General features: G+C 39.4%; 1 protein-coding gene across 1 annotated transcript; it reads right to left on the reverse strand.

The window, feature by feature from the left end:
- Window positions 1-1,093: 1,093 nt before the first annotated feature.
- Window positions 1,094-17,022, reverse strand: Slc10a2 (solute carrier family 10 member 2). The gene is made up of 6 exons (XM_010604638.1): window positions 16,646-17,022; window positions 11,019-11,137; window positions 6,910-6,998; window positions 5,712-5,887; window positions 3,583-3,740; window positions 1,094-1,221 (listed from the first exon to the last, which is right to left on the reverse strand). The coding sequence occupies exons 1-6, from the start codon at window positions 17,020-17,022 to the stop codon at window positions 1,097-1,099; spliced, it is 1,044 nt and encodes a 347-aa protein (XP_010602940.1). The 3' UTR covers window positions 1,094-1,096.
- Between the last annotated feature and the right edge of the window lie 1,370 nt (window positions 17,023-18,392).

Genomic DNA, 18,392 nt, shown 5'->3' on the forward strand with positions numbered 1-18,392 from the left:
ATATATAAATAAATATGTGCAAAGTTTTCAAAACAGTGATTAAAATGTCTGTTCAACATTCATGTTAATCTTTTTGCAATCATAAATACTGAAGAAACCTTGATTGTTTTATAATAATAATTTACTATATCTATTTTAACATATAGAAAGTGCTCACTCATGTCTGGGTCCCCAGGTCCTGCTTTAGAGCTCAGTCTATAGTGTGAAATAGGAAGAAAATGGCTAAAGGGGAAGTGGGAAGTGGAGGGAAAAGAAAATACAGGAAAAGAGAAAATGTGAAAAAAAGGAAAAAATGGAAACAAAGTCTTTGTAAGTAGGGAAGGGTGAAGGGGTGATGGGAGGGCAGGGGTATGGGGAAAAAATAAGAACCAAGACATATCGTATAAAGGTACAAGATCCAAATGATAAACGTAACCATACTGTTTGCTTTAAATGTACCAATAAACTTAATGGGGGAAACAAAAAATTCAGTCTAGGTGTTATGAAGTTCTCAGTGTTACCCATGCCATGTTAGACCTGCAGGCAGTGTTAAGAGATGTTTCAGTGATACTGTATATGGAGTCCATAGCCGGCCCTCCATATCTGTGGGTTCCATACCTGCAGACAAAACCAACTTCTGCCGATAAAAAATACTTGAATAAACATTGAATCTGTATTGAACAAAAACAGAGTTTTTTCTTGTCCTTATTTCTTAAGTAATATAGTATAACAGCTATTTACACTGTATTATGTATTTACATTGTAGTAGGTATGAGAAGTAATCTAGAGATGATTTAAAGGGCACAAGGAGTATATAAAAACACTATGCCATAAAATTTGGAATACCTGTGGATTTAGGTACTGAAGGACACCTATATCTATATGCATAAGCTTGTATAAATGAAGCATATATATATATATAAATATATACGTATATATGAAACAATACTTGTCACATTAAAAAATGGGACCACATGTCCCTTTGTATAGATTTTCAGTTCAAATCTACACTTGAACTTCTTCCTGTCAGTGATCCCACCAAAACAAATAATTAATATACTTGCAGTTTAAGAATGTTCTTTAGCATTTTCCTTTTTGCTCACTTTGTGTGCGCTTTTTATGAATCTGGTTGAAATCCACCATTTATCTTAGGAGAGGATGACTCAGATTGTGTTTCTTTGTCTTTATTCTCTGGAAATTCCACATCACTTTTCCTCTGACATTTCCTGAATGCATAATAAACTGGAAAACAATACACAGGAGGTTAAGTAAATTTCATAATCATAAGCTGCACAATTACTTTAGATGGTGATTAAATTGCAGGATTCATTCAGCCATTTGCATTTTCTAAAATGGGAGGCTTGTGAGAGGAAACGATTGTCATTCTTGGTTCCAGGACCACTTGTGGCAAGAGGGAAGACTGTACTTCAGGAAGACCTAACATAGAACTTCAGGCAACTACAAGACATCTTTAGGATTCAGCCCTCAGGTGAAACTCTATGATAATAAGAACAAGAGGTGTTTGTTCCAAAGCTGTCCCATGCTAGTTAATGTGGTATCCCTCAATAAACATGCCATATGTTATGGTGCACTGTCCAGGACCTTGGACCGATGGCCTTTTGTGCAAAGATATGAACCATAACAGCACTTCTGGTCTCTCTTCCTTCACCCAATCCTTGCTCTGTGGGAAGAGCTTTAGGTGACGGGTAGTCAGACTTCTGTTGGGCACTGCTAGTCTCTGGCAGTAACCCATTTTCAGCTTAATTTTGAGATTAGCTTACCAAGAAAGGCTGTCCCTTATAAGAAAAGTTCAGTAAACATTAGTTACCATTAGGAGACACAGCTGATGAGACAATGTTTAGAATCAAATGTCTTAGCACATCCAAGTCAATCTTTTTTTGGACTGGTCCCTGTGCTTCTAGTAAAACACTAGTTTTGAAGCCACTGAACTCTATTGGTGAATTCAATTTGAGATTTATGGTCATTGTTTATTACAAACTGTTTGAGCAGGTATTTCCTGAACTTATACAATCATTTTATTTAACCAAACTGTGTAACTTCTTTATCCCTTTCAACCTTCCTTCCTTTCTCTTTTCCTTCCTCTCTTGTTACTCTCATTAAAAAAATATATATATATATTTAGTCTTCAATACCATCACCGAAATGTGTTTCTGGGCACTGTAAACATTTAATTAGGCTGGGGATTTAGCTCAGCGGTTCAGTGGCCTGCCTTGCAAGAGCAAGGACCCGAGTTCAATCCCTGGTACCAAACAACAACAGCAACAACAACAACAAAACCCATTTAATTAGGATGCCTGCCCTGCATCTCACTGATGATACTAAGGAAGGCTACCAGATAGAGGGTAGTATTTCATCTTCTTCGCCCCTTCAACTTGTTCTTCTATTATCCAATCTCTTGGGCTAATCACTCAAGGGGTGAATTTACTTAATTGTTCTATCACTCAATCAGTTCCTTTTCTCTGGGTTGTCTAGTGTACACCACTAACAAAATCTCTCAATAAGCCAAACAGAGTAGACTTTTATGTGATAAACCATGATTATTAGACAAGAAGACAAGGTTGCTAAGCACGGGCCTGTGTCTTTTGGATGGGTGACAGATCACTGAAATGTTTTCAGTGATTTTGAGAGTCCTGTTTGGGAAAGGAAGGACCTGCCTTGAGACTGACCTCAGGGAAATAATTTGGGGGATGATTTGAGCTCACAGGCAAGCTGAATGTATACTGGAACAAAGTAGAAAGAGAAAAGAAAAGAAATAAAAGAAAACAATACTATCTCCTGGCATTTTGTAAGTTAATATTCACATTATTTTTGTCCTGCACCTTCACTTTGTATCTCCCATTAAAATACCATAAAGCTTTGAAAGTAACTTCTTTATTTAAAAAATAGAACTTAAAAAGTAGAGGTTAAATATCACCAGTTCTTAGAAAGCGAAATGCATAGAAAAAAAAATCACAACTGGGTTAAGGCCAGGATGTGGGGGCCTCATAGGAGACGATCAAAGTTGATACCATAGCAAAGAAAAATTAAGAACCAGGTCAACCAGCCCTTGTACTTTAAATCAAGGACATTTTTGCTTAAACCGATTCAATTATATAAATTGAACATCTATACCTATGTATATCTCACTATATGTGTGTATATCTCCGTTATAATTCAGCTTTTAAAATATCTTTTGCATACTACTTTTCTGAAAAATATTCTACATTTAAAAAGTATATTAAGACACTATTTTGAGAAGAATCACCAAAATGACGGACTCTTTGGAAGCATTTAAGCAAACAGAATAAAATGCTTTTAATTGGTCAATAGATCTGATTACTGAGGAAAAGAAAGCCAGTGGAGACTATCCACCACTATCACTTTTCATTTAAAAAATCATCTTCACTAAAACTGTTTCATGAAATTATAAATTTTCAGCAGTATTTGGGAATTCGTGATGATATTATGGGGCAGGAGTTCCCTCTCTTTTATTCATACAATTTACTACCAGGAGCAAAGAATTCTTAAAAAGACCATTTGAGCAACTCTAGGATTTCCCAAAGAAGAATGTGATGGTGGCGTTGAATCTGCGTTACTTCCTACCTCCTAAAAGTACTCCTGCAAATGCGATCTGGAAGACGCTGTAGATGAGCGGGAAGACGAACACCAGGTTGAGGTCCTCAGGGCTGAAGGAGAGCTGCACGATAGTAGAACACAGCTGGCTGTTCTGCATCCCTGTTTCTAGAGCCACCGTTCTGCACCTACCAGGGAGGTTAAGGGAACACATGTGTTCGTTGTTGCTCTGTTTTGTTATTGTAAAATATCAAAGGCAAGTAGGAGAGCAAGTACATAGACTGCATGTGCAATGATTCAACATAAAGTACTTGCCTTTATGCCAAATAAATACATTATTATACAGTAGCATGATCTAAACATAATCTTATATACATATTTAATTTATGCAGATGAGGTGTGATCAAAATATAGGATGTGTTCACATAAAAATATTAGTGTAATAAAAATACATTGCCATGAATCCTCCTCAAACCACTTCACCTTTCTTTGAACACACTTGTCCCACTGTCCTAGTCACTTTCTGAAGCAACTCTGGAAGTCTTTTTTCTTTTCTTTAGTTGAGTTGCTTTGGGGACCTTTACATCCTAAACTGAGTAGAGATGCTTACTTTTCACGGTCATTTTGACTTTGGGGAAGAGCCCGAAGTCACATGGTAGCAGATCCAGTGAGGAAGTGGGCGAGGACTCACTCCAGTACTTTTATGAGCTGGCTTTTCCACTGAGTGACACGCAGCAGCAAGATTTGCCACATTTTTCATCACACCTTGAATAGACACTCATGAAAGAAGACTTCCAGGAGGTGGCAAAAATATTGGCACAAGTGTGCTCGAGGTGAGGGGGAGTATTTATTTACAGAGGGATGAATGGCAATGTTTCTTTTACTGTAATAAATTTAAATGTTTAAATTTAAACATTACATTTTTTGCATAACCCCCTATATTTGAGAAGTGGGCTTGTTAGTAATGGTGTCCCATATATGGAAGATGATGTTCATCTTATCCTCTTCAGTGATTCCTTGGGAACAACATAGAGCACAAATCAGGGGCCCGGCAAACATTCAAAACAAAGCATGTGTTATAGTTAGTTTTTGTTAAATTTGATTGTTTTGATTGAATCTCATTTCAAAATCTGCAACATAAGAATCATTTTCCCCATCTTCCAGATAAGAAAACTCAGGGACGGTACCTGGCTAGATGTCCCACGACTGGTGAGTGGCAGGGGATGCAATGAATGCAGCCCATCTCAGTGGTGCCAGCAGTGTGCCTCTACATCTGACCTCACAAAGGGCACCAGCTTCTACGCCTGCACTTTCCCTTTATGTTGCTTTAGATGGACTTATAGGAGAGGAAATGTTTTTACTTAGAACTAAATCCCATGAGCTAAGGCTTTTTGAATATCGAACACCTTTGTATTTGAGTTCATCTTGCCAGTTGCTGGAGGAATCCATGTGTATCACAAGGCCAAACATCTGCTTTTGTTAAAGCTACTCTGCTTGGAGAATAAGAATATATAACAGTGGAAAAGTCTGTCTGGCACTGGGTGGAGAATGGTTTACAATAATTTGAGAAGTAAATGGGCAAATAAATATAAAGATAGTGTCTTCTTTCTAGGGATTTGCATTATTGTAAGAATGAATGAGCTCATTTAGAATGACATGGTCAGAAATGTGGCAAATGTGGCTCAAGGTGAAAGAGTTTAGTTTGTCATCAGTGGCCTGATCCTGACCCCATCTCAGCTTCATGTGTGGAAGTTCTAGCCTTGATATCACAGAATGCGACCTTACATGGAAACATGTTCATTGCACATGTAATTATATAAGATGAGGGTGGTTCCAATCCAATATGTTTAATTTTCTTATAAAAAAGGGAATTAGGACAGAGACAGGCATGCAGGGAAGATGACGTGTAGAAACAAAGGGAGAAGATGGCCATGGGCGAGCTGAAGACTAAGACCAATAATAAAACCTTCCCTCGTAGTCCTCAAGAAGAGCCAAGCAGGTAAACACCTTCATTCTCACTTCCTTTCTCTGACAATGTGTGCCAGCGTATGTCTGTTAGGTCACCGAGTCTGTGGCACTTCGTTACAGTTGCCTTAACAAACACAGGCAATAGCTGTTATTAGTGAAAATTCCCAGTAGGATTTGGCAAGATATCATACCTGTACCAAGGCAGACCAGCTATTCTAGCCAGAAAAAATCCTAGGACGTAACCAGCTATAGGATAGAGTGCACCGATGATCCACAGTCTGGGTTCGATGATCCAGGCACTTTGGTACAGTATTCCTCCAACAACAGCGATGAGTACAATGAGAACGGCACCTGCAATGGACCCGATCTGTAAGGAACAAAGACAAGGGTGAACCCAGGGACTGTGTCAAAGCACCTCTGGCTGCGTCTGTCAGGAACAAAAGCTAAGAAGACTGTCCCCATTCAGGAATGTGACAAGCAAGCTACCTCTCTGTGCGTCTCTACCTCGAGGGCCACAGTCAGCCCTGGAAACACTGGTGCTTTTTACGTTTGTAAAGATGCAAAGGATCTACCCTATTCATGCTCAATTAACCTGAAGATTTTTCCAGCTTGGAAATCATCCTGCCAGAGAGGAAGAAGACCAAGTAGATAAGGGCTGGGAGGACATGGCTTCCAGATTCAGCTCCTGCTATCTTGTCTCTTTTGGTAAACTGTGAATTTTTCTGAATCTTAATGTCTTCTTTTGTAACTAGGGTTGAAAATCTTGCCTCAGCCATATTTTATGATTGTTCTGATAAGAAGAATATAGATATAAAACTGCAAGTTTAAAAAGGCACTGCTATTTTCTTCTTTTTACAGTTTTACACTACATGGAAATTAAATTATATATTATAAAATATATAGTTATTATATATCTTTGTTCAGAGAAACAGTACTACTTAGCTTAATTAACACCGAGTAAGACTCTATCAGTATTATCTGTATGCATATTTATACAGTATGTGAAGAGCAATGTATAGTTACTATACAAACTGGCTTATGGTTACAGAAATCAGAAACGTTTGATCTGTTGTCTGAGATCTCTGCTAGGTAGATTTTCTAACATAAACTCACGAAGCAGAGATGACAGCAATACTCCACGAGTACAGGGCAGAGAAAAATCGAGAGGCGATGTTTGAGTTGGATCTCAGAGGGTGAATAGAAACTTGCCCCATGGATAGGACCATGAATGGCATCCTTGTCGAGAGGACTATGTGACTCAAACTTTGGGTGCCCCAGAAGATAGAAGTTATGCAAGGAGAATGAAGCAACATGATTGGGGAAAAGAATATTATTTTAGTTCTTACTGTGGAACATTTAATTGTGCGGCCTACTGTGCTAGATACTTACTTTAAGTATGATCTTTGCTGTCCGTGGCCATTTGTTATTAACATACATCCCAAAGGAAACAGGAATAACGAGAGCAACCAAAGAAATACCTGAAGATGACAAAAGATCAATTTGATCAGCAAATGATACAACACGAGAGAAAAATAAAGAGATAAATGGCCTGGAAAAAGCTTAGGCAGTATTTCATGGAACAGAATGTAGATTTACACACACACATACAAACACACACACACACACATACAACACAACACCCCTTCTCTGCTTACTTCAATAGCTAATTTAATATTACTGGAAGAGAATTGATAATATTGGTAATATAAATCCTTTCACTAAATCCTGGGTGGATTTTTTAGAGCTACTTCTACTACCAATAAACTTTCGTTTCTATGTGTCAAGATTTGGGCATCCATGACACCCATATATTCTAGGAAAAATATCTTGTCAAAATTTGTGTGTATGGGTTTGCACATGTGTACTTATATATGTTCTTGTGGTATTTACAGACAATATTTTAAAATCTTTCTATTACTTCATGGTAGCAGAGATAAACAACTTATTTTAAAGTATAAGAAATGGAAAATATTTAAAATTTGCTCAAGATCTCAAGGTATTCTGAAGGTTAAAGACTTTCGGTTAAAACTGACTTCATTTATTCAGCTCCACAACAGAGGTGAGAGAATAGGTTGAAAAAGCATCCTTAAATTTCCTGTGAGATAATATATTTGGTGACCTCGCAGGTAATTATAATTCTTTGTGTCACTGTGCTCAAGCAGCCAGATGAAAGAGTCATACTTTAATTTCACCATGCGAAATTTATGGCCACTCTTGTGACATATGGTTTGTTTCTCCATATTATTTAACACTCATTTGTCCAATGGCTGCTTTCCGACAATAGAGCTCCAACAGCTTCTGACTTCTCACGGGCTGTTTCTTTTTCAAATGTCCTTTTAGAGCAGGATGCGAAAGTGAAATTGGATAATGAAATTCTAAGACTAGATGTTGCCTACTATTGTGATAAATTCACTGAGGAGTGGAACACAGATTCCAGATTCCAGGGCTATAAATATTAATTTATAATGAATCTAATAATGAGGAAAACAATTTTTCTTTAGCCTTCCAGCCCTTCTGACAATCTAAGGGTCACTAATTACTTTTGCCCGGAAATTACTTGGTGGAATTAAGTCATGGCTAAGGAAACTAAGAGCTGGAGAAAAAATAAAAATGAGTAGAAGAGAGCAAGCAGATAATGGTGGAGAAGGGCACGTGGGAAAGAGCATAGAAGTTAGATCCTCCAGAAGATTCCCCTTCGAGGATCCCTGAATTCTATTTTGGGGAGGACACTTCCTTTCTTTGATCTCTAGACCACACACTAGATTTTGTGAGGTTTGTAAGCCTGAAGTTAAAATGTTGTTAATAGAACTTGTTTGTATTCTGGTAGCTTAAATCTAGGCACACATGCTGTGTTTGGAACACACATGCATTGAGCTTTGGTTGTGCACTTTTAACATGTTGGATACATTTGGCCCTCTTGTTAAGATTCTACTCTCTTTGGGGTTCTGCCCTGAGAGTGGGTGGTTGGAACTCTTTGCTTCCCCATGGGCCTAAAGCTGGCTTTCTTTCTTCTGTAGAACTGGGATGGAACCCAAGGCCTTCACACTGAGTTACATTCCCAGCTCTTTTTAATGTTGAGAAAGGTTTTGCTAAGCTGTCCAGGATGGGCTTGAACTTGTGGTCGTCTGGCCTCACTTTCCCAGGTTGTTTGTTTTGTTTATCCTGGCCTTCCTCTGCAAAATGCTTGTCTCTATAGATCAAAAAGGGCCAGCTTGTAGTTATACCATTGAAAGTAAAACTTGGTCTTTACTCCAGTTTACACAGGTGGCAGAGGAAGGAGAAAGGGAGCAAGAAAAGCCACAGTGAACGAGAGCGGTGGAAGATTCTATTGGTGAAATAGGGGCAGGATGCAGTTGGAGCTGAACTGTGTTTTATTCACAAGCCGTGCAAACTGTGCAATCATTTTAACACCTTTGTGCTCTGGCCTCCTCATGTGGAAAGAGTAGACTTGCGTCTGCCCGACAGTGCTGTGCTGAGATTTAATGATAACATGGAGTTAAAGCTCTTGGTATGAGATACTGAAAATGTGGCTGCAACAATGTGTCGTAGTGTTTTGCCTTCGGATTCCAGCCGTGCACGGGCCTCTTCCCATACAGATGTCCTTGTCTTTTCCCCTGAGCCACAGGAACATGTGAGCACTGTGGTGCCATCCCAAGCACCGTGCCGGCCCCTAGAGCAGGGTGAACAGCAGACCTGTGGACCCTTTCCAGCTCCCCGGGCATTTTGGGCAAATTAAATAATTGCCCTGAGCCTTAAACAGCCTCATTTATCAAGTAATGATAACATAGTGTGAAGCTGTCAGCTCAGTTTTGTCCTCATTAAAAACAAAAAAACTAAAAGAAAACCAACAAAAATGTTGGGTCGGAAGACAGTCCTGGGCGAACGTGGTGAACAAAGTCATTGTCTTTATGTTTCAAACTCTTTTTTTTGCTTTTGCTTTCCTTTTTTTCCTTATTTTTCACCCTTGATCCTTGATTATGATGAGTTCCCCCTCTACTGAGATGCTAACCCACTTCTCAGCTTTTCTCCTTTCAAAATGTATTCACATGAAAGGATATGGTACAAGTGCTCAGGCGATAGTTAAAAATTACTCACTTTTCCACAAGGAAATGGATATCAAGAGGAGACTATTTTAAGGCTTGAAGTTTTTGCTTAATCAATAAATAATGTGTAATCAAAGTGCCACTGTCAGTAAGCAGGTTCTTTGAGAGGCGCCACAGTGTTTGCTATGCAAACAAACTACATTCTTTAAGGAACGATCAGCTAAACAGCATGGAGCACAGGAAGGGTGGCTCTACAACCAGACGGGAGTCCAGACTCTACCTGATATGACAGTCTCCCAGGGGCCGTAGGAGAATCTCATACAGAGAAAACCCTTACTGAACAAGGTATCTAGAGGATCACTTTTTACAGTTCTAATACAATGGGAGTAGGGGAGAGAAAGGAGACTATGAAAAATATTGCAATACTGATCACCCCAATTATGGTGTAAAAATTTGTCCCAATTCAGTTGTGCATAGTTTGCATTCCCTTTCTTAGAAATCTACGGGACTTTTTATTCCAGCTTTCAAAACCTCAAGGCATTCCTTTAACAAACCTCCCTTCCGAGTCACTGGATGGCCTTTGTTGTGTGGTCTCTTCAATGGGAAACCCACACTTTTTTAGAGGAGACTCATCAAGAAGACCTCTGTCCTCAATTTCAACTGAAAACAAGACTATTTAATGTGTAATGTACCTGGTGATTGGTGCTGATGTACTATTTCCCCTATAGCTTATCCTTTGTTAAGGTAGTTCTGTGGGAAAGCCTGCTTTTGGCAAACCAGGAAACATCTTATCCTTCTCTTGACCTTCACCCCTATGTTACCCCAACCATTTAATCTCCCACTGTCCTGTGTTACCCCAGAAATAGAGATGGGGAACATCTAGGAGTTGAAATGAATGGAGACATAGTCTTAATAGCAAATTTGAATTCTGGGTCATGAAATATGGACCAACTTTTCTACAAAACTATGGCTCACATTGGAGGGTTCCTACGATTAAGTTTTATCTGGTAGTTTCCCATGGTGCCACTCACAGTTGCTCATTGGGTCTTCTATTTTGAAATCATTACATGAACTTTCTTCGCATATCTTCACTGTAAGTGTCCGTGCATACAAACGACCGTTAACGTGAACTAGTTCTGCTTGTGCATAAAGAAAAGATGAAGGCCAGGATCATGGCCCTACTGAGGTGTGGGGATCCTTTAAACTGGCTCCTTCCCCAGGGATGTGAAGAAGAAAATTCAGTTTGTCCTGTGGAGTCAAGGCTTGGACTTTACGTTCTGCCAATAGTCATGAAAAGGCCAAGGTGACTTAGAAGGACATTCTAATTGGATGAAAACTGGCACTAAATGCAAGAGTTAAATAACCAATAGGTGTGAGCCTGGTCCAAGGTTCTAGCAGAGAATAAGCAGAGAGCGCGCGGGTGACATTAAACAGTCTTTCGGAAGAATGGCTTACCTATGCTATCATAGGGAATAACGATGCTCCCCGTCTCGACCCACGTTTTGGTATACAGAAACAGGCAGAGTGGCATCATTCCCAGGGCAAGCAAGGTAGAACACGTGGTCATGCTGATGCTGCAAGGAAACGAGCAGATTGACATGTGCCCCTGTGCTTTCCAGGAAGGCGGCTGCTTCACTTCAGTCCATTGCTACAAAGTCCTGTAAGAACTTATGTCAACCAGTGGCACCATCTGGTGTTACGGGCAGAAATACTCATGTGCCCAAATTTGTGCAGAGCCTGGCCTTAGGCAACATCATCCATACTAGGATCTTTCTACTTTGTCATGCGTTTACCATGCCTCACCATTTCTTCTCAAGGGTCAGAGGAGGTATTTTATGACGTCTAAGCCAATTGTCTAAGCAAGGCACAGAGTACCCGGATGTCCACTGTTGAACCTCTAACAGCAGACCCACTGGTACTGGTTAAGGCTCCAGAGGCCTTCATGCATCTTTTCCTGCTGGTGGGAGACAGGCCTTCTGGGACCTTTGAGGGGAGTACACCTCTGGGGAAGGAGGCCTCATTGCTTTTCCAGAAACAGTCACATTATTGCCCAAATGGCCATAGCCAGAGAGGAAGAAACTGATTTCCAAAGGAAAAGCAAGACGTACCTGCAGCCAAGGGAGGAGGCAGAATTCTTAATACCGAGTAGGTCATTAACAATTAGCCAAATGTGTGTTCAGAAGAATCAAGACTTGGGAATTGCCCTGCTTAAAGCATTGGTATTTTAGTAAGGTGTCTGGCTGAGGAGGTGGATTTTGGCTTTTAGCATGGAGGAATTGCTGTCACATATTTTCAGCGCTGTGATGATGGGAGGAAGAAGATTTTGGGGAAGTAGATTTAGCTTGGGCTCTAAAGCCGCTTGGATCAGGCAAAGATAGTGCCAGTTAGTATGTGGCTCTGGGGGATTTTGTTGGCTTCTCTTTGCCAGATTTCCTTATCTGTAGTGAAGATCATAGTCACTGTTGTCTCACAGGCTTAGGAGGGGCCAGTGATGAGCTAATGGTGTCCAGAGTGGAGGACAGCACAAGCTCTCACTGCGAACTATTTGCTATTATTATTTCTATGATGACAAGTGCCTAAGTTTTGTCTTCTGCTATAATATAGCATCAGCAAATACAGCAATTCTTATAAAAAACTCTCTCTTTTCTGGACAACTGTGGCATTCAGATAATTAGAGATGTCATTTCTCACTGGTATTATCTGTGTACTTGAAGGAAAATACTAAATATTTAAACTTCCTGACCATTCCTCCAAAGAACAACAACTCTATACTCTATTAAAGTAAAGTAGATGATGATAAAGAATTCATTTCAGTGTAAGTAGTTAAATTTGCACAGTTTTGACAAACTACAGGGTGGAGGCAAAGTCTCTCAGGGAGCTTAACTTTCCTATTAATCTTTTCTTTAAAAAAATGAGTAATGAATTCATTTAAAATGGATTTAAAAGATGCAAGTAAAATAAACTTAATGAATAAAAAATCTGTATTAGTAGAGGTAAAATATTTTAATGAACACCAATGCTAGTACATGTACTTAAAACATTTTCTGAGGAGTTCAGTCTATTATCATCATGGATTAATTTAGATAAAAGTAGGATGCAAAGGCATTCCTGCACTAGAAAATAAGTGCATTTGTTATTAATAGTGCTTTGTCCTACTTATAATTAAAGTACTGAAGGTTCTTAATGCTTTTTTTCTCTTCCTTTCCCTCTTGCCATTCTCTTATCTTAAAAAACATATCACAGCAGATTTAGACTTATTTCCACAATAAAATCCCTTTAGCCCTGAGCATCCAGCACATCCCCTGCAGTGAGAGGGATGAACGGGAGGGTGGGATTCCTGACCCACATTAAAGTGAAGAGAAAGAAGATCCAGAGCTGTTTGTTTTTAACTGGTAGAACAATTTTTAGCAGGAAGTCATTTTTTTTCTTGTTTTTCTGTTAAAGTTCCTCTTGAAAACTTCAATTCTGAATTATTGTTCAGACAATTTAGGAAGTTGTGTTATGGCATGGTGGGAGAGCTTTCTTGAAAAACCATGAGGAAGTGTAGGTTAAAAGTCGGAAGAGAAATGGTTTAGGGTTAATGGACATTGACAATAAGAAGTCACAGAGACACAAGACAATCTTTCTAAACCAGTAACAAGAACAAAGTCAAGCCACTCAGAATGAGAGTAAACTCACAGAGAATTTTCATTGAGAATGTGGGGGAATGAATGAACAAAAGAAAAATGGATTTTACTTGGAAAATTTCAACTTCTATAAAAGGCATGCAATTCAAAACTAGAAATACTAACATGAATTTATATTGAAATAAGAAAAATATCGATACATAAGAAAATAAACACTTTTGGCTTCGATGCTTGGATTTACCTTTATTTACTGGAAGGCAGAACCGGAAGGTGTGGGGGGGAATAAAAGAAGTTAATAAATGAGAAATCAGTGATAAAGAATGCAAAGGATTATAAACATATTAGAAGGGAAACAGCACGTTTGAAGCCTTAAAATAAGTGTATATAGATGATACTGGAAGTAATAAGTATAGAAATAATGCAGAGCAAATAATGCAAAAATAATGTAGGTAACTGGGTCCAGATTTCAGTGATGATATGAACATGAACTATGTCAATGACCTTGGTCAAGGTTATGAACTTTAATTTTGTCATTTGCGAAATGCAGAAAATGATAGTACTGACCTCAGAGGATTCTTTGGAAGATAAAACATACCAAAGTATTTTGAGTACTTAGTATTGTGAGTGCCTGGAATGTAATAGTGTCTAACATAAATCAGCTGTTAAAATAAAAATAAATCCTACGTGAGAGAAACAAAGCTTGGTTACTAAGAGGGAGGCCAAGGGAAAGAGTCATTGGTGGATGTTTATATGGTTGGAGTGGGAGGGGTGGCTCTGAACTGTGATAATCCAGAAGCTCAGGCATTTTGGACAACTAAAGTATCAATGAACATTGAACTGAAAGATGAGAAATGTAATAGTGTTTGGCTAATGACAAAGGACATGGTAGGAAAAGCTATGAAACAAGAAATCTAGAAAATAATGAGTGTAGAAGGCAGGTGGTCTTGAGGGTTTTGGGGGAGCATTGAGCAAAAGAGGCCTAAGAATGGATTTCCCCAAGAAGTCAAAGAAAGGAAAACAAGAAGTCTGGGTGGGGTGGCTGAGGCCATCACTAAGGCTGGAGAGGTGAAATATTTCATTGTTATCTGGGAACAGCGCAGACACAAAGGAGTTAGGATTTCTCCTGCTCTGTGGGACTCAGCCACCAGCAAGTTCACCTGAAAAGTCACCCACATTTCTCCTTGACTTGTTCTGTGCTCTGTTCGTGATGCCCGCAGCACAGTTTTCACAGGTGAAAGTATTTATGCACTGATCAGATTCAGAAATGACAAATTTCCAGGCTGGAAGCAATCAGAGAAGGAGCTGAAGTGTCACTGTCTATATTTGAAAGGCCACAGACAACTGTTTGTTTGTTTGTTTTATTTATTTAAAATCACGAGAGGCTGTGAAATGCAAGGCTGTCATCTCAGAAAATGTGATAAGAGGAGGGAAGAGAGTTTTGGTTTCTTCTCCCAGGAACCACATCTAAGCAGTCAAAGCCAGCGGGAGCTGTGCGGTATTAGCTCAGCAGCACAGGTATCTGTTAATGTAAATCAACGTGTCTTGACTGCCACCTCCAGTGTAGCTCAAGTGGAGATGGAGAAGATATAGTGTTCAGAGCACAGAATTAGAAACATAAGTGGAGGGTAGGATTGTATCTAAATACATTGTCCAAAGGCTGAAATTATCCCAATACTTTCTCCGGAAGAATAACGTGTTTTGGAAGATTACTGCCCACTGTCTGAAGTTTCACTCCCTCGATTTTTTAAAGAAATATTTGAATATTTCCCACTAATATATACAATGCATACAGAAGGTCGCCTTACAGAGTAGCATGACTAACATTTTCTCAGGTGTTAGAATCATTGTACAAACATTATCTTCTAAAATATAGCTAAAAAAAGTGAGCCCATTTCAACAGCCAAATGTCCGGCATCACATATACTGTTTTATTTTCTTTTTGGTGCCAGGGATTGAAATTGGGCTCTTGCGCTTATGAGGCATGTGGGGGAACCACTGAGCTACATCCCTGGCCCTCATATACTGCTTTCTATCACAGGAAATGGCCACATTCATGGCATTACATTAAGGTCTGGGGTCATTGTGAAAATATAAGACTATGCTTGAAAACTTCTGGCTATGTAAAAACTGCCTGGTGGAGGTCAAAGCCCCCTCCGGTTCACTTCCCTAAGTTGGTGCAGTGCTGACTTTCAGAATCCTCACTACAATTCCCCATCACAGTGACATATGCACACCTATGTTTATAGCAGCACAGTCTGTAATAGCTAAAACATGGAAACAGCCCAACAGCCCATCTGCCCATCAGTTGGAAACCGGATAAAGATGTGGTTTTTCAATAAAATGGAATACTACTCAGCCATACAGAATGAGAAATTAGAGTCATTCATAGGTAAATGGGTACATTTTGGGGATGTATTCTTAAGTGAAATAAATAAGTCACACATGTGTAAATACCAAATAGTTTCTCTGGTGTGAAAAACTATAATAGTACACAAGGTCCTAATGAGGTAATTAACAATGTGAAATAGGAAGAAAAGGGCAAAAGGTGTAGGGAAAGTAGGAAGGGTAGGGGAAAGGGAATAAGGGAAAAGAAAAAAAATATGAGAAAATGAAAAAAATGGAAATAAAGTGTTTGTAAATGGGGAGGGGAGGAGGGGGTGAAGGGACAGGGGAAAAAATGAGAACCAAGACCTGTCATGTAAAGGTACAAGATCCCAGTAACGAATGTAACTGTACTGTATATCTAGAATGCACCAATAAACTCAATAAAAAGAAAAAAAATTAAAATTGAACTACAGTCCCCTAATGATAACAGCAAGAAGCTATGTTGGAAAGCAATGAAATGAATGCATTTATTCTTTCCCACTTAATTGCTTAGTAATGCCTAAGATTAATGGTAGACCAGATGTACTCTCAGAATGCCATGAAAATAGAGTTTCTGGTGTGAAAAACTATAATAGTACACAAGGTCCTAATGAGGTAATTAACAATGTGAAATAGGAAGAAAAGGGCAAAAGGTGTAGGGAAAGTAGGAAGGGTAGGGGAAAGGGAATAAGGGAAAAGAAAAAAAATATGAGAAAATGAAAAAAATGGAAATAAAGTGTTTGTAAATGGGGAGGGGAGGAGGGGGTGAAGGGACAGGGGAAAAAATGAGAACCAAGACCTGTCATGTAAAGGTACAAGATCCCAGTAACGAATGTAACTGTACTGTATATCTAGAATGCACCAATAAACTCAATAAAAAGAAAAAAAATTAAAATTGAACTACAGTCCCCTAATGATAACAGCAAGAAGCTATGTTGGAAAGCAATGAAATGAATGCATTTATTCTTTCCCACTTAATTGCTTAGTAATGCCTAAGATTAATGGTAGACCAGATGTACTCTCAGAATGCCATGGGCTTCTCAAAGATGAACCCAATGCGATTGCCAGTAGTCGAAGAGATAGATTTCTTACCTTAGGTCCATGTCTCCATCCACCCAAAAGGCCACGACATTGGAGGAAGCTCCTCCGGGGCAGCAGCCCATGATGATCACCACCACAGCCTGGACGGGGAGGATGCCAAAGGCCACTGATAGAACAAAGCCTGTGAGAGGCATGATTCCAAACTGACAGAGAAAGCCAATAGTGATGCCCCACGGCTGCTTTATGTGCCCTAGGAATTTCTTGATCTCCACATTGCATCCCATGGAGAACATGACCAAGGCCAGCAGTATGGTCAGTACAACACTCAAGATTGTGCTGAGAATGGCATTGACGTTTTCCTCAGAGACCACACATGATGCACCTTCACAGACAGATGCATTGGCTGAACAGCCTGTAGTGTTATTCATTATTTGCCTCTCTCCTCTAATGGCCATGTCCACCATGACCACTGCTCCTGTCTCAGCAGCCAGCTGGGGTAAATAATGCTTACTTCCACCACGTCAAACTTTTAAATCCTCTCTAAGCATGTGGCTCTAGGTGTCTCTTTCAAAAGACACTTTAGAGAAGCAATAAAAAAATAAATGCTAGTATTTCAGTTTCGAGAGGTCACATTACAACATAACACAGATGGTGAATCATAAAAGTCCGGCACAATTATTGGCCCAAACAGAAAGTTGTAATTAATCATTTATTGGAATGATTATGAGCTGTGCACATAGAAATAGCCATGCTAATGTTTAATGCTTGGAAGTTTTGTTGAATGATTTCAGTTAAGTGAAAATTAAAACCTGCTTTCTATGGATTGAATTGTAGGAATACATGCATACTATTCTTATCTTATCTTTATATATAGAGGACTGAGACTCTGAAAAGCCATGTACTCTGCACCACACTGCATTACAAATTAGAAGTCAGTCAGACTGAATTAGAAGCAAGATCTTCAGTTCCCTTCCTTAGTGGTTTTCCTACTGTTTGTATCATTTTGTTTTCATGTGTTGGACTGTGGTTCATAAAACATCTGCAAGTTTGAGAAACTTCTGAGGCTTTCCTATAAACCTATGGGACAGGGACACTTGTGGAGGACAGACCATTTTCTGGTGGGAAGAAGCTTGACTGGTAGAACCACCCTCAATTACACACGAAATCACCCCATGTGTTGCCGTAGCAACAAAGTGCTTTATAGCTAGAGGCAATACAATTATTTAGAGGGATGAACCTCAGAGGATTAGGTCAAAGTGACAGGATCTTTTTGTGCTTAGAGTCAGGAGTTGGAATTAGAAAAATTTTTACAGCAGGAAGGACCACCAAGAGAGATGGATCACTGCACATCCTCATTATGGGTGGAAAGCTGTACTGAGGTATACAGGGAACACAACACAGAAGTAGAGACGTTGTCCTGTTCTCTGATGTTTATAACCCAGTTATTGAGTCAGGACACAACACAGGAAAACAAGTGAATACTAGTTCAATTGTGATCCATAATTTGTAAGACAGATTTAAATTTATCCTTTCAGTTATTCATCTTCAATTAAGTAGGATTAGTGACCCTGTTTGAGATGAGAACCTGAGGGGCGGGTTGAGGCAGTGGAGTGCTTCTTGCAAGGCCCCCAGTTGAGGTCTGGGAACGTTGGAACTCATCCTTCCCACTCTGGGCAGCTTGGGAGAGGTTTGGAGTCAAACTTTAGAATGAGCTGCCCAGAACTCAGCATCCCCTGAGGCTTTAAAATGCAGCTTCTGATACTGGGGGCCTGGGGTGGGCTTTATTTTCTAACAAGCT

This window comes from Fukomys damarensis, unplaced genomic scaffold (genome assembly GCF_012274545.1).
Source record: "Fukomys damarensis isolate Sample0158 unplaced genomic scaffold, DMR_v1.0_HiC HiC_scaffold_6, whole genome shotgun sequence".
NCBI classification, from domain to species: Eukaryota; Metazoa; Chordata; class Mammalia; order Rodentia; family Bathyergidae; genus Fukomys; species Fukomys damarensis.

Bases quoted from the DNA above. Each gene is read 5' to 3' on its own strand.
- Slc10a2 (XM_010604638.1), bottom strand. From the start codon at position 17,022: ATGAATAACACTACAGGCTGTTCAGCCAATGCATCTGTCTGTGAAGGT. The intron at 3,741-5,711 runs GTATGATATCTT...CCTCCCTGGTAG, and splicing joins GCTGGTCTGCCTTGGTACAG to GTGCAGAACGGTGGCTCTAG. The intron at 1,222-3,582 runs GTAGGAAGTAAC...ATTGTTTTCCAG, and splicing joins TGCAGGAGTACTTTTAGGAG to TTTATTATGCATTCAGGAAA.